The sequence below is a fragment of the Ceratosolen solmsi genome, unplaced genomic scaffold, assembly GCF_000503995.2.
Source record: "Ceratosolen solmsi marchali unplaced genomic scaffold, CerSol_1.0 scaffold4, whole genome shotgun sequence".
NCBI lineage: Eukaryota > Metazoa > Arthropoda > Insecta > Hymenoptera > Agaonidae > Ceratosolen > Ceratosolen solmsi.
In genome coordinates, this window is record NW_011948449.1 from 621,226 (window position 1) to 643,628 (window position 22,403).

General features: G+C 31.5%; 4 protein-coding genes across 4 annotated transcripts in view; 2 read left to right on the forward strand and 2 right to left on the reverse strand.

Annotated features, from left to right (window-relative positions):
- The window catches only part of LOC105366440 (diphthine methyltransferase), a 1,788-nt gene extending 167 nt beyond the window's left edge, over positions 1–1,621 (reverse strand). Inside the window, exons 1-3 of the mRNA XM_011504890.1 lie at positions 957–1,621; positions 725–863; positions 1–203 (exon numbers count right to left, since the gene is read on the reverse strand). The exon at positions 1–203 is cut by the window's left edge and continues 167 nt beyond it. Of these exons, the coding sequence (XP_011503192.1) occupies positions 1–203; positions 725–863; positions 957–1,593 (979 nt within the window). The 5' untranslated portion in view covers positions 1,594–1,621. The remainder of the gene's footprint in view (positions 204–724; positions 864–956) is intronic.
- A 514-nt stretch (positions 1,622–2,135) lies between these two features.
- Positions 2,136–3,125, reverse strand: LOC105366441 (cyclin-dependent kinase 2-associated protein 1). The gene has a single exon (XM_011504892.1). The coding sequence runs from the start codon at positions 3,026–3,028 to the stop codon at positions 2,705–2,707; it is 324 nt and encodes a 107-aa protein (XP_011503194.1). The 5' UTR covers positions 3,029–3,125; the 3' UTR covers positions 2,136–2,704.
- Positions 3,126–3,461: 336 nt separating this feature from the next.
- Positions 3,462–5,444, forward strand: LOC105366442 (dnaJ homolog subfamily C member 8). The gene is made up of 6 exons (XM_011504893.1): positions 3,462–3,713; positions 4,059–4,217; positions 4,311–4,377; positions 4,452–4,546; positions 4,615–4,757; positions 4,843–5,444. The coding sequence occupies exons 1-6, from the start codon at positions 3,636–3,638 to the stop codon at positions 5,078–5,080; spliced, it is 780 nt and encodes a 259-aa protein (XP_011503195.1). The 5' UTR covers positions 3,462–3,635; the 3' UTR covers positions 5,081–5,444.
- A 922-nt stretch (positions 5,445–6,366) lies between these two features.
- LOC105366490 (uncharacterized) overlaps positions 6,367–22,403 on the forward strand; it is a 28,130-nt gene continuing 12,093 nt past the window's right edge. The window contains exons 1-12 of the mRNA XM_011504948.1: positions 6,367–7,057; positions 9,861–10,094; positions 10,332–10,441; positions 10,651–10,933; positions 11,462–11,752; positions 11,872–12,232; positions 12,523–12,597; positions 12,675–12,892; positions 14,268–14,500; positions 18,320–18,759; positions 19,428–19,754; positions 20,274–22,357. Coding sequence (XP_011503250.1) covers positions 6,984–7,057; positions 9,861–10,094; positions 10,332–10,441; positions 10,651–10,933; positions 11,462–11,752; positions 11,872–12,232; positions 12,523–12,597; positions 12,675–12,892; positions 14,268–14,500; positions 18,320–18,759; positions 19,428–19,754; positions 20,274–22,357 — 4,730 coding nt within the window. The 5' untranslated portion in view covers positions 6,367–6,983. The remainder of the gene's footprint in view (positions 7,058–9,860; positions 10,095–10,331; positions 10,442–10,650; positions 10,934–11,461; positions 11,753–11,871; positions 12,233–12,522; positions 12,598–12,674; positions 12,893–14,267; positions 14,501–18,319; positions 18,760–19,427; positions 19,755–20,273; positions 22,358–22,403) is intronic.

Consider the following 22,403-nt stretch of genomic DNA (forward strand, 5'->3'; position numbering starts at 1 on the left):
GTTCTTTGTACTCTGCAATGATTTTAGGAATTTTCAAATCATTACAATTGACAATGAAAAACCCATTGTACATACAAGCAGCCAACAAATGTTTAGATTCATATGGATCCCATTTCAACCTCCAAATACCACCATGTAAATTTATAGCTGTAACTGGTTTTCGTAGGTTTCTCAAGTCCCAAATTCTTAGTAATTCATCATAACTGTAATAATTTAAATAATTGTTATTTTTGATATTATATTATATTGACGCATTGAATTAATATTCTTTATTTACACTTTATAATTTAGAAAAAATTTTTTTGTTCTATTTTTAATTCAATTTATTATACAAATAGGTTTTAAAAATTATTTAACATTAAAATTGCTTATAATTATAAATTTATAAAATATATTCTAACATATAATGATATCTAATATGACAATGAAGTAAAATTAAAAATGAAATATAATTTTAATTACTTGAAAAATTTGGAAATAAATTCATTGCAATAATGGATGTCTATTTATGAACGATAATTTATATATGCCTGTAGGTATATGAATTTTATATGCATATTTTTTATAATATGATTGATTGAGCTGTCTTTTTCAATTTTATGTCACAAAATTTTATTTGAAATTAAATGTGTTAATATTCTTATATTAAATCATTTAATATAAATTTGATTTTATTCGTTTAGTAATCAGTAGAGTAATTTTTACAGAATTAAAAAAAAATTACCTTCCAGAAACTAAACAAAACTCTTTTTTCCCATTACAATGGAGACTAGTAACTCCAGCATTATGAGATAAATTTATATTTGTAGGTGAAGTAGTACCAATTCTTGTATCGAAACATAAAAACTTGGAATCATCTCCACCTGTCAAATAAATATTTTTAATTATCATTTAAAAAACGAAAACTATTTATGACAAGAATATTTCATTGTTAATTGTTATTTGAATTGAATTACCTGTATAAATGATATTAGTATTCCAATAATCAAAAGCTGTAATCCAAGCTTCATATTCATGTGCAGGCCATAGAGTTATTTTTTCAATACCATTTTCAATTAATCTAAATAATGAAACAAAACCTTGGGAATCACTAACTGTAATTTTTACTTCACTATTATTATTATCATTTCTTTTTCCTGTTGACCAATCTAATGATAATGCAAGTGCAAAATCTTTTCTTTCATTAACTAAAATTTCTGAAATAAGCTTTAAATATATATTTCTTAAATATAAATTTTCTTCTTTATTCATTAATTCGTAAATTTGTAAGAATCCATTAGCATTTACAACAGCAAGTAAAATTTTATTATCAAAGCATTTGATGTGAGCCCATTTCATATCTAGAATAGCTACTGTATCTAGTTGTTGAAGAAGTTTTAATAATAAATTTTTATCTGAAATTACTCGAAACAAATAAATTCTTCCTAAGCGTTTGTTTCTTTCAAGATTGTTACAAGCAATAAGATTTTCATTTGCTTTAGGTAATAGTTGATATGTTCCACATACAAAAATATCTTCAAAACCTTCTGCTGTACACCATTCTACAGAGTCAGCAGAAAATGTTGTATCAAATGTATCTAAGGTTTGAAACATTTAGAATATTGTAACAGATACTATATCTGAAAAAATAAATATTTATCAACTATATTTTTATTTGTCAAATTAATTATTAGAAAACTGTCGTCTTTGAATAAAATATATTAAAAATAAAATAAAAAAAGTCTTTTATTACATGGTTGAGATCAAATTTATTAAAATTAACATATAATTGTACAATTTTTTTTTATTTTGCAGTACATATTTAAGATACATACTAATGGCAAGCGCATTTGGTATTAATATAATTAATCTTTGTGTTTAATTCTTTTAATGAAATAATATTTTTATCACATTTTAAATGCTCTTAATTTAGCATTCGATTGATGTTTATATTTTATTTTACTTAGAAACAACTAGAGACTTAGCAATTGATTGTAAATTAAGATTGTTATATTTGTAGGTTTAACAAATTTATACAGATGGCATTTATATAATAAATTAAAACAATTTAATTAATGCTACAGACAAGGAATAGACACATTTGTTATTTATAACTGAATAATAATTATTTCAACTAATTTTTGTAATGTATCTCTGCATTTATTTTTAATACTTAGGAATTGAAATGCATTTTCTTTGCTTTGTTTCTTTTTTCCTATTCAATTATTCTGCAACTACTCTCTATTTATTGAATTTATTACAATATTATATATTTTTTAAATATACTTATTAAATACTCATCGGCAATAAGATCTAACTGCTTAATAATCTTAAAATTAATCAGGTCCATTTATATTTTAAACATTCATTGCATCAAAAATATTTTATATTATAAAATTTTTAAATATACATGTCCCTTGATTAGTAGTCAAATGTATCATTCTTGCAATAATATAAAAGTGCTTTTTAAATATGCTAAAATTTATTCATATTTAAAAGTTCATTTAACAAGTGTAATGTAACTGCAGTTATAAATTTTCTGCATTTAATATTGCATTCAATGAGGTAGTTATAGGCTAGCTACTGTATATAGATTTAAAATATTAATTTTATATCTCTTTTTGTAATAGTATATATATATGGAATTGCGCATTATTAAATACTTTATGTGTATTTATTAATAAGGTTGACTTTTAATATAAGGTACTTTGAGGTAATGCTGCTTTTATTGACGAGCACTTTTTTCAGTCTCTACTAAGCACTCTCTGACTAGAACACGAGCCTTTATAATCCCTTGTCTAATTTTTTCAGCTGAACCACGATGGCCTGCATAACTGGGACGAATATGTTGTCCTAGTTCTTCTATAACGTGCAGAAGTTCAGCGTATTTTGATGTTCCAGGCACTAATTTAAAAGTTGAACAGTTGGAATTTTTCTGCTGTTGATGGTGTATTTGAGATCTGGGTTTTGGTACTATTATCAATGGTTCTACAATTTTTTTTTGAGTGTCCATTATCTTACTATTTTCATCCATATTAAAATTAGACATATACTTGATATTTATTAATTGATAAAATAAAATTAAAGCGTCAAAAACGACAGTTTTTTTAAATCACGCAAACAAAAGGTAAGAATCTCAAACTATCTTAACCTACAAAGTATAAAATTTTTATATTTATTAAATAATATTGTTTTTGGTTATGCAGTACATACCTTGAAAACCTATTTGAAAGTATTTTTTTAAATCTTCACACTAAAATTATTTTTAAAAAAAATAATTATAAAAGTTTATAATATGTGTTAAGCCATCGTGTACGTTTTACAAATTAAATAAACAAGAAACGCAATGTGTGCCTTTGGTATTCTATTTTCGTCATTTACCAATAGTAGTTCAAATACATAAGAAAAAGGTACCATCAAAAGCTACAATTCTAAGTTGAAAAACGATGGAATTTGAGATACAGTGGAATAATACTCTAGCAGCCAATCACAATGAAGGATTTTACGTTTTCGATGCCTTCATGCAGTTGTAGAATCTTCCTATGTTTTTTTCACCATGATTCCATATTAACTATAAACTTTAGTAGCACTTTCGTGGATTTCAGTTAAATTCGGATAGTCAGGTGTTTGTTAAGTTGTGAATTGCCAAAGACAAGATGGCAGCATCTAATTCGAGCTTACCCGTCGAACGAGCAGAAAAGAAAGAGGATGAATTTAATGAGTTTTATTCAGAGGTAAGTTAACTTTTATATTTCTTTCATACAGATAATTTTGGATTTAAATTGGTGTGCAATGTAAACTTTTTTCATCATAAAATGATAAACTACTCTATTTTAATAAATCTTTTTTGCAAAGTTCAATTCTAATTTACATTTAACATCACATACAAATAATTATTATAACATTAAATAGTTTTTGTTTGTCAAACGATATTAGTCTTTTTTTATTCATTCATTATTTTGAGACAACACGATTTTTTAATTAAAGTCAAATTTAATTAATTTAAGCTTACTATTAAGCTAACCTATATATTCTTACTATTTTTGGCATTCCAATTTAATATTTGTTGACCAACAAAGGTAAAAGAAATCGAGAAGAGAGATTCAGTTTTAACGCCCAAGCAACAAATAGATAGGTTGCTAAGACCAGGCTCATCATACTTTAATTTAAATCCTTTTGAAGTTTTACACATTGATCCAACAACAGAGATAGATGAAATAAAAAAGAAATATAGACGTGTAAGTAACACTTAGCTGCATTTAATATATATTTTATACAATTTTTAAATTACTAGTGAATTTTTAATTCAACAAATGTTATTTATTCTTTAGATGTCAATATTGGTACATCCAGACAAAAATCAAGATGATTCTGAAAGAGCTCAACAGGCTTTTGAAAGTAAGTTAGCAAAGTATTATTTTCATTATAGTTAAAAAATAATTAAGTATTAAAATTTATATTTACTTGTAAAGTTGTAAATAAGGCATGGAAGACTTTGGAATGTGAGGAAACTAGAGCAAAATGTATGGATGTTATTGAAGAAGCAAAAGCAAGAACGGATCATATGGCAAGTAAAATAAATGAATATTTGATGTAATGAAGCTTATTGGTAATTTATAAAATGATATCTTATAGATTGCAGAAAAGAAAAAAAAAATCAGAAAAGATGGAAAAGCTGGAAATGAAGCAACAATTTTAGAAGAGGAAACAAAAGATGGATATCGACATGCAGTATGGGTAATGACAATGAAATTATTTGCAGACATGGAACGAAGAAGGTAAACTTGTTTTAAATATAAAAAAAATGAATGTCATTATATCAATAAGCTGTATAATTATTATAAAAAATTTTTTAATTTCTAGGCGAGAGTTGGCTATGCGAGATGCTGAACAACGAAAAAGAAAGATGGAAGAAGAATTATCAGCTGAAGCACAAGCTGCTCTTGAACGTGAGTGGCAAAAGAATTTTGAAGAATCCCGACAATCCAGAGTTGATAGTTGGAAAGCTTTCCAATCTGGTTCTGGAGGACCAACAAAAAAGAAAAAAGAAAAAAAATTTAAATCATTTAGGCCACCAAAGACAAAGGCAGAATCTCGATAAATAAAAGCTCCAGTTAATTTAGCATTGATTTATATCACGCCTGAAAAAGAATTTGCTCAAACTATCAAACAAGAATACTTATTCTTTTAACTACTCTTGTAATGTACAAAATATAAATTGTTGAATATATTATATTTTGAAATTTTTGGAGCAATGATTTTTTCAGTATATTTGTTGGCTTAAAGTAAATAGTTGATTTTAAAACTGCATTTACTATTAGTCACTCCCGAGAAATTTCAAATGTAAATTATGTATCCAAAAGCAAAGTGAATGTAGTTTTCAGGCGTGTTAAAGTTAAGTCTATTGAACATAATGAAAATTTAAGTATCATTTTCCTTTTGATACTTTTATAATTGAAGAAATATAACCAATGTAGATGGTTACTTTTTTTTTATATTTTTACATGATTTATTTGAAATGGTGATACCTATTATAAATTAATGAAATTGTATCGGAATTATAAAAAATGGAGTTATCAATATTAAAATTGATAAATAATACAATAATGATATTCGTCACCTTTATAAACTTTATGAACTAGAAAGTGAAAGTGTGAAAAAAGAAGATAATTGTAAGTGTTTGTGAGCATTTGTGAATAACAATTAATTACACAGATATTACTGTTGTATCAAGTAATTTTAATGAGTTATTAAATCTTTAGTGTTATGCTAAAAATTAACTCTTAAGACTTTTGTCTAAATGTTTTATATAAAATGTGGAGAGTGTCATTTATTATTTAATAGTGTTTTTGATGTAATTTGTTAAGCTTATAACTCTATTAAAATTAAAAACAATAGAAATTAATAAAAGCATCTTTAACAAATCGAATTACGTTAATTGACTTGAAAATGTTTATTAAAAAATTTTGCAAATTAAAGTTTCTCTTAATTTAGTGTTGACCTCATATAAACCATGTATTATAACATTAAAATTTAGTGAGTCGTGTTACAAAATTTGTCCTTAAATAATATATATTGTGATTTTAATATATTTGTCAATAATTGATTTTTACTTAGAATATTATATATTTAATACTAAGTATTGTCACTTAATTACATTTATGTAAAAGTTGTGTTCAATAATGGAATCCTCTGTTAGATAATGGAATGAATGGCTAGAGTAAAATTGCACAATTAAAAATTAAAAATACTTGTTAATTATAAAATGGATTTAAAAAGTTATTACGTGACGGCGAAAGTATAATTTCTTTCATAAGGTTCGGTCTAATATATCATTGAATTTCATTGGCCATCGTTAAAATAAAAAAAAGTGAATAAAAGAAATAATCTATTTTTGTTTATAAGAAGAAAATGGGTTCATTAGAATAGTTGAAAGAATTAAATCGTCACATTATGTTCAACTGCTGAGTGATTTAATTTCAAGTTAACGAGGGGATAATGGACTTCGAAGTAAATTGTTGGCGACATCAAACTGTGAGCGCATGCGCCGTAGCAGGTGTGTAAGACAAGCAAGAAGGTCCGAAGTGAAGGAGTACGGGAACGGGGAATGAGACGTGGGAGAGCAGCAAGTGAAGCGATAGGCAGCGTCTTGGTGGTACTGGGGTCTCACAGCGTGTACTTGCAGCAACAAGTGGCCAGCTGTAAAAGCGAGCTAGTGGTCGAGTGCGGAGTTTCACAAGAATTATATCGGTGAGAAATCGCGCGGTATGCATGGGGTCGTATTATAGCCCCAAGTGTGTATACCCTTCGTTGGCTAACGAACGCTCGATGCCGTTCGCGGGCCACCGATGTGAACGGCCTTGAGGCCGCAATCCGTTCCAGGATATCAGTGCTACCTCGAAGATGCGCTGCTCTTACAGCATCAAAATTTTCCAATCGGTGCTCGGATACGAGTAACGACGCGTGCAGTGATCCATTGAAGTTGTGGCGGCGGCGGCTTCGGCATGTCGTCGAACAATGAGAATCCGAGGACCATGGCCTTGCAGCAGCAGACGATACGAGAGACCCTCGACTTGGGGTATGGTTTGTTCGCACTGTTACCGACGCGCTCCGCCTCGTCTATTTCTGTCAAATTTACCTGCCGACCCGGTTCATCCTCGGCGAATGTGCGAGGGCAGAAAACAAACGGGGGCTTGGCGACCTCTTGTAGTCGATCCAACCGTTTTATTTATTAGACTTCTTATTTGGCCTGTAGTCGCGTACTCGGCGCCTGTCAGTCGTCTTTGGAGTTTGCTGAGTGAAAGTCGGCTGCTCGCTCCCTATAGTTGGCTCTCATATCGGTGCTATTTGCGTGCTTATTAAGTTGCCCTGTTGTTGACTTCGTGCTCTGCAACGGCTAAGAGCCTGCAGACGGAAAGCCCTTCCTTTGGTGACATGCCGATTTATTTTTTCTTTATTCGTTTCTCAGTGGCTCGTCACTGACTTTCGTGTACTTTTGCCTCCGAATTAACTATAAGTTTGATACGCACGAATGTCGAATGTGATACCTTTCGTTGACACGAGCGAAGTGCACGCATAACTTCCTTATTTGCGCTTGAGTCCACGCGGTCGATCCTCGAAATATCCCTAAAGAAGCTAGGGTAACCGGCCTCCTGTTCAATGAATGCAAACTATATTGATGTTCCTATCCTGAATTTGTTAATTCGTCAGCATTCAATCCAATGCTGTTTTTTATTTTTATTTTATATTTTTTTATATTCATGATGATGGGCTCAATATTGTCTATTTGTTTTTCCTCACAATATTGTGATTATATGAAACAATGAAAAGTATGCATTCATTTTGCGCCTTTACGTCTGAATGCATACATAAATAGTTATATATATATATATATATATATATATATATACACATATTTGTATACATAAATAATAAATAAATTTTGTTTATGTTGTTTACTTTATTAATAATGCTTAGCACTGTTAGTTAGAACATTAATTATCACGCTGAATGCGGAATGAAGATATCAGAACGATAATTTAAAAACATTCTTAATAATGTTTGTATAATTAATTATACATAAGCATATGAAAATATTACAGGTTTTTGTTTTCAATCGACCGTTGAAAATCTTATTGTTTTCAATTATGTTTGCTTTATGTTAAAGATATTTATATTTCAACATTATTAATTTTGATCTATCAATTGTAATTCAATTAAATAAAATTATTAAAACAATTCAAATATAAATATTGACCTGATGGTTAGCATATCAAAGCTGTATCTAGTAAACCTTTGTGCTTTCCTTTCCGCTACAATATGTCGTGCACGTAAATATTACATGCACTGTAAATAAATGAATTTCCTACTGTCCCTTATAGTAAGATCTATAATTAACGATAAAAATCAACAGAAGAAATAAAAACTTGTGAAAACAGAGTTGGATCACGTGGAAGTAACAAATAACATGTACGTTTTGTGTCTCACGTGTGCTTGCACGTTCGGTTTTTATAACAGTTTCAGAAAAATTCAGCTCGGATACAGAACATCTAATTCCGAGAAACTTTAGTATTTTTTGCGAAACCGATCAACGCTAAAAAATGAAAAGAACATTGTCCCGATTATCCGCTTTTAAACGTATCAAATGCTTAATAAATTCAATTACTATTGCAAATATCAGTCGAATATCCTGGCTTTAAAACGGTATTTTGAGTTCTATGGCAATTTTCAAAATGTAGGTAAGACTACATAATATTAAAGATAATTTGGTAATGATGTATACCTAAAGTATCATTTGTATGAATTAATTTTTCTTGACCTATACTTTTTAAATTTATGATTCAATTTTATTTACAATTGTTTAATTAAACTAAACAAGAAAATGTATTTGTTACATCAAGGATTCTCGTAATATACCATTCGAAGATTGCCAATGTTTATCGTCTCATCCCCGTGCTTTTTCAAGAAGCGTAACTAGGTATAGGTATCAAGTTCTAACGTGTTCACATACATTCGAATAATTTTAATTTATAATTGAACAACAGATAACGTTCCGTTGTGACGAGAATTTCAAGAAGTGAGTTATCGTCCCTTGTACATCCTGCGTGCACTTCTCTTAAAAATTTAACTTCATTACTTACGAAGAGGATTATTGAGATGAAATGTTATGCCTAGTCTCCACTTTTATGTTTGATCGGTCGCTTAACGTTTAAAGAAAGTGTCTCACTAACGATTCTTCGTGAGCACATTGATACGATCAAGACGATAAACGACGTATGCACCATCCCACATCCTCTTTCCGTATGACATCTGCAAATAGAAATTATACAATCACTTTTCTTTAAGGGCACGTATGTAGGTGTTTCATGCTCATAATAACAATAATATAAATAGTAATGCTATAAGAAAGTTGGGGGTCGGATGCGAAAGAAGGAGGGAGGCTGAGATAGAGAGAAAGGGAGAGAGGAACGCCCCCGCTGGTGGACAAGGAGGAATGGGTGTTGCGGAGAGGAGAGACGAAGAGATCGGTATTCTGTGTCGACGCTGGTCCTCGGGAGTCGGTCTCTTGGTTTATTCCTTGGCTTTCGCTATGCTCTCGTAAACACGTCTTAATAATTATCATTAGTACGAAACGACGGTATAACAACGAAAGTAAAACATTTTCTCCCTTTACTTCCCCTGCGTTTTTCTTTCTCTCGTTTGTTTGTTCACTCGGTTATTATACAATGCGAAATGTTTTTGCACACGTAACAAATGAGTCGCGATGTCACATCTCCGTTTCAAGTATGAGTCAGCAACGACCATCGCCAGATTTCAACAAAAGGTCGATATCGGTCACCTTCTCGAGTTCGTGCACTCGCTAATCGCGGTTCGCGTTGCAGGAAGGCAACCAAATGGCGAGGGTATGCCGTTTCCCATCTTCAACACTATCAGCAGCAACAACAACAACAACAGCAACAGGGCCGTAGGTGTGCAAGGTGCGGCGCCGCCTTTGGTAGGTTGTACAACACCGGCGCCTCCTGTCCACGGTGCAAGCATCGAGTCTGTCGACAGTGTCGCGAACTCCGCAACTCCGCGAGCCCCGACTGGCTCTGTTCCTATTGCCACAAGATTTCGTGCGTATATTTTAATATTATTATTATTATTTAAAAAAAAAATGAAAATATTAAATGAAAAAAGTATATTTCATCATAAATGTAATTTATAACAATTAAATGTTTTTTGCTTTTATTAGTAAAAATGTATACATATTGTTGTTTGTTTTTGAAGTGAAGCAATCATGAAAGAATGAATATTTAAATTTCTAATAGGTTGAAATTTAAAAAATTATAATAAGTTTTTTCGTTATGCAGGGATTTTCGTTACGTGTCGGCTGAGTGGAGAAGCACAACCGGAAGGGACAATTATTTATCGGCCTTTGACATTTTAAAATACAGCATACGTCGTGCATGGACAATAAATGGTAATAATACTTGATATTATTCTTATATATATATATATATGATCATTTATTATTATCTCTATCATTGATAATTGAGCTCGTAACAAAAAAGTTGCTGATGTAATCGTTGTAGCTACTCGAACAAAATTACGAACTTACTAAAAGCGTGGAAACATTGTATCTTCCAAGTTATGTTTACAAAATGATAATTTACGATGCAATAATAACAGGTCCACCGGCGCGTTGGCCAACGGATCGCAAATCGGCCGAGTTCCGACTATACCGTAGTCTACCTAATAGGCGTCGCCATTATCTCGATGAGGAAAATCGAAAGAAAATCAAGAAGTCTCCTGCGGAGACTTTTTACAAGCATCCAAGGTCTACCATCAAATTATCTAAGCAGATCGATACGAAAAAGTCAAGTATACCCATCTTCCGTAGCAAAAGCTCGAAGGAATTCGAGGATATACGTAATTCTCACGAATCGCCTAAACGATCATTAATACCTCAGAGGTAAAATTGTACAGGCTTAAAATTTTTTATTTATTTTTTATTTTAAATTGTAGATATGGTTTTTCAAACCAAGGCATTTCAAACATGTAAGTAACAACAAACGCTAAGGCTTATATTATATTATTATATAAATGGTTATACATAAATTTATGTGTCTCTTTATAATCTATCGAAAGAGTATTTATTAGATTTTCATTAAATTTATTCGTATATTATGTATTTGTTTAACTAATAAAATTACTTCTCTATGTAATATTTAAGCCTAAATAATAATATATCCCGTAGCATGCTGATAACTTAAATACAGTTTTGATAGTTTATTGGATTCAATGCCCATTCATTTGTCATGATCTAGTTAAATACTTAAAAAGATAATAGAAATAGACAGGAAAATGAATGTTTGAGTTAAGAATAAGTTAAATATTTATAATATTATATTCTTTATTCGTAATATGAGAGGATCGAAAAATGAGGGTACATATGTAAAAAGCCCAGAATTAAATCAATATTCATTGTTTTTGTTCATAGGTATCGTAATAGTACAGACGATCTGCGTCGCAGTCGGGAAGATATTAATATTCCGAGTTTCATACCAAAATTGCTATCATCGCGAAATAAAGAGGACAAGCTGAAGCGTCAGGATAGCAAAGACGATATTCAACTTTTGGCTGTAGCATCTAAATTGCAACCTCAGCAGCAACAGCAAAATATGCAAGAAGCTAAACTCATGCCAGTTTTTAAATTTTTTCGTCGCAATAACCGAGCAGAGACGGCGTGTCTCGATGAAAGTAATTTGAATCTTGGCAGTGTCATTGCACCGTAAGATTAATTTGAGTTCTTGCTTATTTCAAAGATGCTTATTCTTTGCAGCAGAAGTTTCCTATAATTTCTTTTAATTTAAAACGCTGCCTGTATTTAATGTATACCCGTTTTTTCAGACTAAGTAGGCAGTCGTGTAGTGATAAAGCTCCACTACGGGAATGTTCACAGGCAGGACAGGTAAACATGTATGAGAACGAAATAAAGTCCCTTAAGATGGCGAATGAGTCGAGTTTTCGGGTGAATGGAGAAAACTATCAAAATGCAGATTTGGAGAGTGCCAATGCTCGGGATGTAACTGATGAAGCACCGCAGGCTTCTATCGTTGATGATTTTTCTGAGCCAAGTGAAACTAATGTGGACAATAAGAGTCTAGGTTCCACTAAAGAGATCGTTCAGGATATTAATTATTGTATCAAAGAGGCGGATAAACAAAGATTATCGGACTCGGCCGTTGGCAAAAAAATCGACGAACCTGTTGTAAGTTAATACATACCTCTGATCTCTAACAACAAACCGAGTGATTTTTTATTTTCGCGAGAACCTTAAATACTTTTAATTAATATTATTGCTATTATTCGTTTTAACTATTACAATTGCTTGGAATAAAATTAAGTTTAATATTTTAGAATTTTTCTTATTTATTAATAATCTTATAATTAAAAAAAAAATGGACTAGAATTTAATAAAATTAGTTAATATATTTGTATTCATTATATCTATATCTTATTATAATTTGTACTTAATCTTAATTATCATTGCATTTAAAGATAAAGAATAAATTTTCCAAAGAAGAATTTTCCAATGAAGACATAGATGATACACAAAATCGACGATATTCAATCGTAAATACAAAGTTTAAATATAGAAATTTATTTTAAACCTATGCTGTAATTTATAAAAAAAATTTATATTATTGTAGTACCTTTCTCCTGAAGCAAGTCCATTGAGTACCAGATCGTCAAAGTATAGCCCCCGAGAAAGCGAGAGTGAACCAACGCCAGCTTTGCCTCGTAAGACTGCCAGTGAAAAAGGAGAATCAAGTTTGGCATCTCAGAGAATCCGCGATGCTATAACTCGAACTCGTAGAGAATCAAACAGTAGTGCCAAATATGAAAGTAGCGGTAGTGAAGGTGTCAGGTAAATTTTGAAACTTTTAAAAGCATAACTATTATAGTGTCCAAATTCATTTATTTTTAGATTACGCTTCTTAATGCTTTATTTAGTTGTATTTAATACATGAGTTTTCGCCTTTTATTTTAATCTAACTTACTACAAAATACTATTATTATTATAAATAGTATTTGAGTTATTTTGAAATCTTTATATGTATATATATATATATATATATATATATATATATGTATATATATCTGAATATTCAAATGTACATTTAATCTATGTAAACAAATTATATAAATTTATTATATGGTTAATTTTGAAATATGTATATTTATAAATTGATATATTTAAAAGTAGATTTAAGTTAAATAATTCGTTAATTCTTAAAGATAAAAATCAGTCATATAATTAGACTTATATATCTTCAACTTTATTATTATTATGATTTTAACTCATCTCAATTTGTAAATATTTATTGGCATTATTATATGACTAATTTTATTAAATTGCAATTATTTTTTAAATATACGTTAACAAATTTAATGCTGAATTATTTTTTTTTTTTTAATATTTATTTAATTCAACATTTATAATTGTAAAATATTGAAATTTTTTATAAAAGAAATGTATTGTTTTAAAACATTAAATACTATCTACATTTAAAAATATCTTAAGCCCAAATATCTTCATTGTTTTTTTAGACAACAATACAATAAACTTAATAATAATCATTATTAATAAGTTATTTATTATTACTACTCTTTATTACACTATTTTAATTCTTTTTATTTAATTACCTTTTAAATTATTTAATTATTTTGTTATAAATATGACTGTGTGATATTACTAGTGATTTTTTGTGCAAATATCTATAATTTTACTATAATGTTGCACATTTGTAAGTTTGCACATTTAAGCATATTGATTATTGTACAATGCTGAAAATTTTTTATATATAATTAATAGGAAAATTTCATATTAATTGTTTTATTAGATTATGTAATTTATGTGAGAATAAATAAATATTTTAAGGTAGTTACAAATATACTAACTTTGTTTTTAAATTTATCATATAACTATAGTAAATTTATTGAAAAGCAATCTATATGGTGTCACTTAAGATGATTTTTTTATTTTTAAATAATTGATTTATATTGATATTCATATTTATAATTAAATTGTCGAATTTATAATATTAGCTCAATCCATGTTTAACTTAATTCAAATTTCTAATGTTCTATTGAATCAACCTTTCTTGATGAACTATTGACCCGTCAGGCTTATGAAATCACGAAATATTATATTTGTTTCGTTAAATTTTAATATCGAATATACACTGTGTTATATAAGTAACTAGAGTTTTATTTTTGAATGTAAAATGTTTATCCAGCAGATTAAGCGAACCTGGATTATCAAACTATGTGGATATTGCCAGGCGCGTGAAATTGTTTGGAAGAGGTGGCATTGTGCCCTCGACCAGCAGTTGCGACGAGGTATTCCAGCGTGACAGTGCTACGAGCGCAGGAGAAGATGACCATGATGAGCATTCGCATGATCCCACTCGAATTGGCCCAGTCTCCCAAAATAGGGTCATATTACGGCGGCGGAGACAGTTCGATACTCAAGGTAATTAAAATTTCTAAAAGTATTTAGCTTGCTCTTGAATGGATTCATGAGAATCCTCCCCCTTGTTCTGTCAAATGTATAATTAAATGCGTAGTATTATTATGAAATGTGATTATGAAAAATTATGAAAAATACCATTTTTATGATAATGATGAAAATTAGATATTTATTTATCTTAACAATGAAGAGATAATATTTTTTGCAGAGTAAGTCGATAATATTTAACGATTATTAGCTCCAATTAAATGAATGATAAATATATAGAAGTGTATGTAATAATGTTTATGAAGTAATTAATTAATTTTATCCAAGAATTAATCACCGTTGACATGAGTATGGTATCGAGAAACGATAGTATACTATTACCTTATCGATTTTCGAAGCCCGTTATTTAGTTCATTGCAAATCGTGGTTGAGTTGCAATCAGTGTGTGCCCATACTGTCTCCGCGATCTTGACAAAAAAAATAAATACTATAGCAAGGAATATGGAATCGGAGGAGTTTACGATTTTAGGAGTCGAATGTAGAAGAATTTTGCAACTCTTTTTGACCGGAGTCATCGCCATATATTTTCTACTTGTTTATGTGGGAGCATGTATTTTTTTATTTTTCTTGTGGATCCGAAGTTATTAAACATTTTTCAAAGTAGGTAAAACGAAATTGGTTTTTAAATATGCATATTATAATTATAATTATCGTATATTCAATTTGTCAATTACTTAAAATATTTGGTTATTATGTGATAATATAATTTATAAATATACAGATATTTTTTGTTACTACACGTATATTAGCGAATTTATTTTTGCTACATAATTATTAAAAAGTTGTCTACGCATCTAATCAATTTTAACACGAAAGGTATGGATGAATGGGTAAGTCTATTTCTAACTTTATGTCTTAAACATATTAACAGTAATGGAAGTATATTATTAATAAAGATAATTTGTACGTGAAAGCAATTTATAAAATTATCTACTTGTTCTCGCACGATTAAGGAGTTTTATTTTCTTTTTAAAAGAAGAGGTAAATATGGATACTGACAGTTATTTGTTAATACATGAAATAGCTAATATTATCAAATGCTTAAACATCGTTCTTAGTTGGTATGCATTAAAATTGTTTTTGTTAATACGAGTGGTGATATATTTATTATTCTATAAAAAAGTTCGAGTTAATGGTACTTTATATCTATATAATTTTCAATTCATTACGTAAATTAATAATGAAAAATATTACCAAAAAGGAGTGATTTGAAAAGATTAATTTAAATTTCAAAAATAAAAGATAATAATGAGAGGAAAAGAAACAGAGAGAGAGAGAGGGTGTGACAGTGTGGGGAAGAACCTTTGACAAATAACTAAAGAATGAAAGAAGTCAGGAGAAATATCAAAAGGGCCAGCGGAATACACGTGATATAAGAATAATAGTGCATATGTACATATACGTTTTCTGTTTTACTGTACAGTCCACTGCTCACCTGTCTATATACCGGGTGTTCACAAAGATCTCGCTATTTCATTTTATTTGTAATAATCATTTATTCATGGGTCTTTTCCATTACAATTTTTTATTTCACTATATTCGTTAATTTAACTATTATTTTCTAAATTATTCTGTACCATACAATTTGTAGTATTAAAATAATACACCTTATAGTTTTATTACGATATATTTTGTTTTATTTTCTTTAGAGCCGTAAATAATTAGTTAATTATGTTTTTTTGTTTTTAATTCATAGGACGCATATTATAAAAAGATTTTTTAATTCATTTATATAATAATATTATTTGTTGAAAATGCTTTTACATGAATAAATATTAAACTGTATCAGCGTACTAGTTTTAGTCTTACGTATGTATGTTATGTTATTAAAATTAATTAGTAAAGTTGACTAAACACAGAAAAGTGAAAACCGAAGCTTGTTTATGTTTATCGATTAAATTATACTTTATCATTTGTATTCAATTTTTTTTTATTATCAAAGCTATTGCGAATGTATATTGTAAAAATTAACTACATCGAATTCTGTAACGTGATATATCTCTCTAAGCTACTTTAATGTAGATGTGCGTTAAGGCCCAAGTAGATTTCTATACCATTAAAATGTTCATTTATAGTAACTAAATAATAACCTATAAGGTGTAATGAAACTATCGTGGAAAACATATAGCTAATCTTTAACCTATGTATAGTTAGGTATTAAAATAAGGTTACGATCTTGATAATTTTTTTGGTAAATTCAAAAATATTTTTAGTAATTAGATCAACTAAAAGCTAAGCATTATTGTAGAAATAAATGGAATGTGCAAAAAGTAAATAAAAAAATTCGATATTTATTGAATAATGTTACTTATTTTCGTTTCCTGTTGTCGATGAAATAAGAGAAGTACATAGAGGGAAAAAATTGTGAATGAAAGTACAATCGATGACTTAGGTTGAGGATCCGATGTTGGGTATCGAGGGTTCCTAGTTTTAAATGCAAAGAAGAAAAGAAAAAACGATAAAAACCGTAGCGTACTCGAGATAGAAAAAAGACATGAAAGAGCTATGAGCAGTTTCGTGACTGGGTGCGCGTGTAAGTATATGCGTTTTATGTGTTCGTGCGAGCTCGCGGTTAGCTCGTTCAAGGGTTTCACGGTTCGTTTCCTGCAGAGACCCCTTGTATACTCGTGTAACATAAAAGCTTGGCTAGCAGAGCGGCGCAGAGGCATTCACAAGCTGCGCAGTCGCGATTAGTCGCCCTGTCGGTGGACATCGTAGATGCCAAGTGGTTTTCTGCCGCGTTTTTCGCGGTCAGTCGTAATTCTGATTAGCTTTGTGAGATATTCATGAAACTGATACATTTTCTTGCTAATCGTATCCAAGTCGTTGAGTTTGACACGTAGTGAAGCTCACAATATACGTGGTCATCGGCACGTGTGTCATTGAACAGGTTAGTTTATTATTAACAAACAGTTATTAATTCAAAGTTAGTTTGAGATACTTACATCTAGGATCCTGTTATCCAAGTTTTTTTATTAGCGTTGGTACGACCACTGTCACAATCATATGCTGTGATCGGTACGGCAATAAGCCTTTAAATGCTGTTGAATGCTGATTAAGTTACGTTCAACAAGCTATAAATGCCGATTATTGGTCGCCGTTGAATATCGATTGTTTTGTCAATTGTAATTTGAAGTAGCTCAGAAGCCCGCTACACCAACTGCTACGTGATTGCTTCGATGTTTTCCGTACAATATAATGTTTGGTAAAAATGTATAGATTTTATTAATTTTAGTAAATGTAAAATTATATTTTAACAGTAGATTTTTTGTCTTACTCATGTAAATATATGACAGAGATCAATGTTGATTAGTTTTGAATGAATAAGAGTACGAATAAATATTGTACTTCTGCTACTGAACACTGATTCGTTTGATTATATCGTAAAGAATAAAGTTCTCGAGTTAATGCTATAATATAAAATAAAGGAAATAGAGGGAGAATGAGAGAGGAGGAGAGAAAGAGAGAGAGAGAGAGAGAGAGAGAGAGAGAGAGAGAGTTAGGGAAGGAGGAAAACTCATGTATACATATATGTACATACCGTAGCCTGTTTTGATTTTAAACCTGAATATATACTTTTATTGTATATATCAAAATGTGCATAACTGTATTCTAGTTTTTAATTGTATTATTGAAACGACAAACCTATAATGGTTGAAAATTTTTGCGAAAGGTAGAGCAACGGTGGTGGATGTAGGAAAAGGATTTGTCCATGTTATAAACTAGAAGAAAAAGAAATATAAAAATGGGATTAGATATCGATAGTTGTTTCAGGACAACGGCGCCGAGGCAAGTCTCATGTACGTAGCTGCTGCGGTCCGGAGAATCTTCAAGCATTGCAAGTGGTTGGATGCAGTAAACTCGGGCCTCCGGGTGTGGGCCGTGGCGAAGAGGATCCCGGAGGCTCGGGACTTTTTGACTATCGACGTCTCGTCTTTATCAGTTCGGATTCTTCCTCGGGTCGTGAGGAAGACGATGCTGACAGCAGCTGTTCAGGCTCCTCTTATTTGAATGGTCAACCTCTAGCAAATCAGCAGCCCGGCGGCCTTGAGGATTGTGACTGGGATTACTTTGAGAGTAATTCCTTGAAGTTGCCTTCCCAGTTGCCGAGTTTTTCGGCCCATTACGCTCAAGCACAGCTCGCTTCCTTGGATTGGAGTTGCTGCTTGGCTAGACCTGTGTCTGCGAGGGCCTCCTCCTTCACCTGCTGTCAGGTTCGTCAAAAAGTCATTCACCGCATGCGAGAATTCATAAAATTTGTTATAGCGTCGCCAAAAAAACTATTTTTTCAATGGTCATATTCAATGTATACGGAATGCATTCCTTAATTGTGTATTTTTATCGTTTATGAAAAATATCGTAAACAAAATTATTACACAAATATAAAATTCATTAAAGTGAAAAAATTATTTTATTATATTATGGTTTTAAATTATTTATCCATGTATTCAAAGTATAATTATAACTACAGTGTAACTTATTGTACTTTAAGTACTTTAGTACTAAATTCTGTGTAGCTAACTATATTGCTCGAACAAAATTCATCATGTTGAAATTGCAATAATTTAATTATTAAAATTATAATTCTATACCAGTCTTTGTTTCTATTATATAGATTTTTAAATTAAATATTGAATTACTGAATATTGAATAATAAAATTTAACTTTTTGCATGTATATTTTATTATACAGTCTTCGAAAACTATTTTATCAACAATATTCATCAATTTTCATTCTTTATAGAATAATATGAAGATAATTTTCTTTAATTTATATCATATCTTTAATTTAAAATAGACTATCGGTAATAAAAAAAAAGGAATAGATCAGGGTGAAAACTATATAGGATCGGTTATAAATAAACCGAACTATCAATTCACAGACTTGCGGTAGCTCGAAGAACGCAAAAGTACTACCAGTTCCAGTACCAATCCCGGTACCAGTACCTTATCCAGTACCAATACCAGCTTCTCTCTGGGCGACCGATTTCGCTGGGTTGGAGCGGGCTAGAGCTGCGGCTACCAGCTCTATGATAAGTCAAGAAACGAGACTTGAGCCATTGCTACCGCTTAGCCTTCGAGGTTGTGAGCCCTCTGACACCGCTTGGTTTTCCTGGAACCCGAGTTTCGACCCTTCAAGTCTTCTTTGTACTCAAGATAATATCTTCTCCAAAGAGCTTTCGCCTTTAACAGAGACAATTCTTCACCAAGTGAGTCAGCATTTATAATTTCATCTTTAAAAGACTGCATATGCTTTATTTTCATAAATCTTAATACAATTATACATAATTTAATAGATCTTAGATACGAAACATTAAAAACATAGATTGTAAAGGTTAAAGCGAGTATATAAATTTTAAAGTGACCAGTTATTTTTATTCTTTATTTCTTCGAGTTTTTAATAAATAAGTAAATAAGTTCAAATAAATAAGCTTACTAAAGTCATAAAATGACTATTTTAACAATAAAATTATATTATTAATTTAACTATTTTAATATAAAATTAGATTAATGAAGATTTAATTATGTCTAGAAGTTTTTGTATTTTATATATTTTACTGAAGAGCATTCACGAAACATTTACAAAACAATCACTCACATTAGATTATTTAGAAAAATAGTATTTTTAATTAAATTTTTATTAAAATTATTATTTTAAATAAAATTTTTAAATAAAAATTTCACTTAAATTATTATTGTTATAATCGAAATGCTATTTTTGTCAATAGGAAAAGCAAGAGGAGGATATCGATATCGAATTTGAAAAGCAAGAGAACGTTGAATGTAATCAAGAAGTTGAGAAAGAAAGAACGAAGCAAACAAATATTTCTGCGATTGAGAACGACAGCAAGAAAAAGGAGGAGGAACAGCAGGAGAAACAAGAGCAGGACCAGAAGCGGGAAAAGGAACAAGAACAAGAAAAAGAACAACATCAGCAGCAGTCAGTACAACAGCAATCGAGGATGTTTCGACATTCTCAGGAACAAAATTCTCGAAGTTCATCTGGACGTTCTTCAGCCGATAGTAGTGATCTGGAAGACTCGGCTTCTCATCGTTTTACTCGCGTTCTCATAGTCAATGATGACTCTCTTACCAGTGATAATGACATTGAAGACAACGAAGACTCGGACTCAACTCGTGACGATTGCAATAAAATTGTGTATAAAGGGGTGGATCAAGAGCCCGTTGTGTTAAGACACATTCGTCTTCTTGACGAGGACATAGACCTTGATTCCAACAAATCGGACAAGTCTTGCCAACTCGAAGAAGACAATGACGATGACGAGTGCAATAAGACAAAAAATTGCTACTGGATCAACGGACAAGATCATGAGCGTGAGATTGCCGGATATAACGAGATCTACTTAGCCGGCATCCAAGAACATTCAGATAATCATGTACTTCTCAAGTCTGTAAAATCTATTGATCCGGATAGTAATCTAAAAGGTGATCTGAAGCCCTTTCTCAGTCGTGAAAAGTCGATAGATTTGCAACAGGAACCCGAGGATAATGAGGAAAGGGAAGAGAAGGAGGAGGAGATTGCTGATGAAGATGAAAACGAAAATGAAGATGAATTGAGCTTGGAAAATTTATCAAATGACTCGGCGGTAATGCCTGACTCTTTAGAGGTAAGCATACAGGAGCTCGAGGATAGCATTGAAATTGCCGGCTCTTTTACCTACGATATCGGCCGAGCGTTGCTCGCTGCTTCAAGTCCACTTGACGAGAAGGGGTCACCAGGGAAGGGGGACAAAGCGACGGCAGAAAAGGCGGTGCTGCAAGAGAAGGGGCAGGAGAACTGCAATCCAAGCAGTGCGAGTCCCAGTTTAAGCGAGAGTGGCGGCAGTAGCGAGAGTAGCGTGAGCGCTGCCGGTTGTGTTATCAATAGCAGCTGTAAGCTGCACGAGTACGTAGTGGTTACGCGGTCTCAACAGAAATACGAAGAAGTCAACCTTTCGGATAGTGTGGCCTTGATGGCGAAATCGCGAAAAAAATGGCAGATCCCTGCGAGTTTCGATATCAAAGGTATGCCCTGCGCTCATTTTATGCCTCCGGAGCGTCGTAAAAACTCATCACATTCCTCATTGAATCCGCTATTGAGCGCGACAACGGATTCTGATGAGTTGCAACCAGAGGATGAGGAGAACGCAAATGAGCTGGGCCTAGGGCGTTTGTGCGATCAAAAGGATGAGTGTTTCGCTGAATGCATGACGAAAAACGTCGCTGCGCATGACGAAAGCAGCGACGGTGGCGGCGGCAACCACTCGGTGAGAGGTGAGCGTAGGCTACTTAAACAGGTGGGAGGAGGTACCGAGGATCCGCGATATCGCGTAGTCGAATGGCGCACGCCCACTCCAAGGGAAGAGAGCTCCGACAAAGATGACACTTTAATGCCCCCCGCGCCCGTGTGCCGCCGCGATTGGATTGCCTCTAATATTAATTTTGGATTAGAACACTTCAATTACGAAAATAATAACAGTAATGTCAACAGCAACCATAATAATAAGAGCTATAATAAGAACAATAACAATAACGAAGAGAAAGAGGAAGTTGTCGAGGAGGAGAGGGAAGAGGGGGAAGAGGAAGAGGAAGAGGTAGAGGTAGAGAAAGACGATAATGACAGCAGCAGTAGTGGCATCAATAGTAACGCCATTAATCAAGTTAACAAGTACAAGAGTCTCGTTATGATAACTCAAGGTGCCTATCAGCCAGTAAATGTTATAACCTCCGACACAACGACCCTTCTTCAGCCCCAATTCGAGCAAACTGGATACTTTCAGATGGCACTTGAGTCCGGCCAGGAAGTGATTCGGTAATAACGCAATCCTTAGCTACAGCCTAGTGAAAGTTATGAGTGC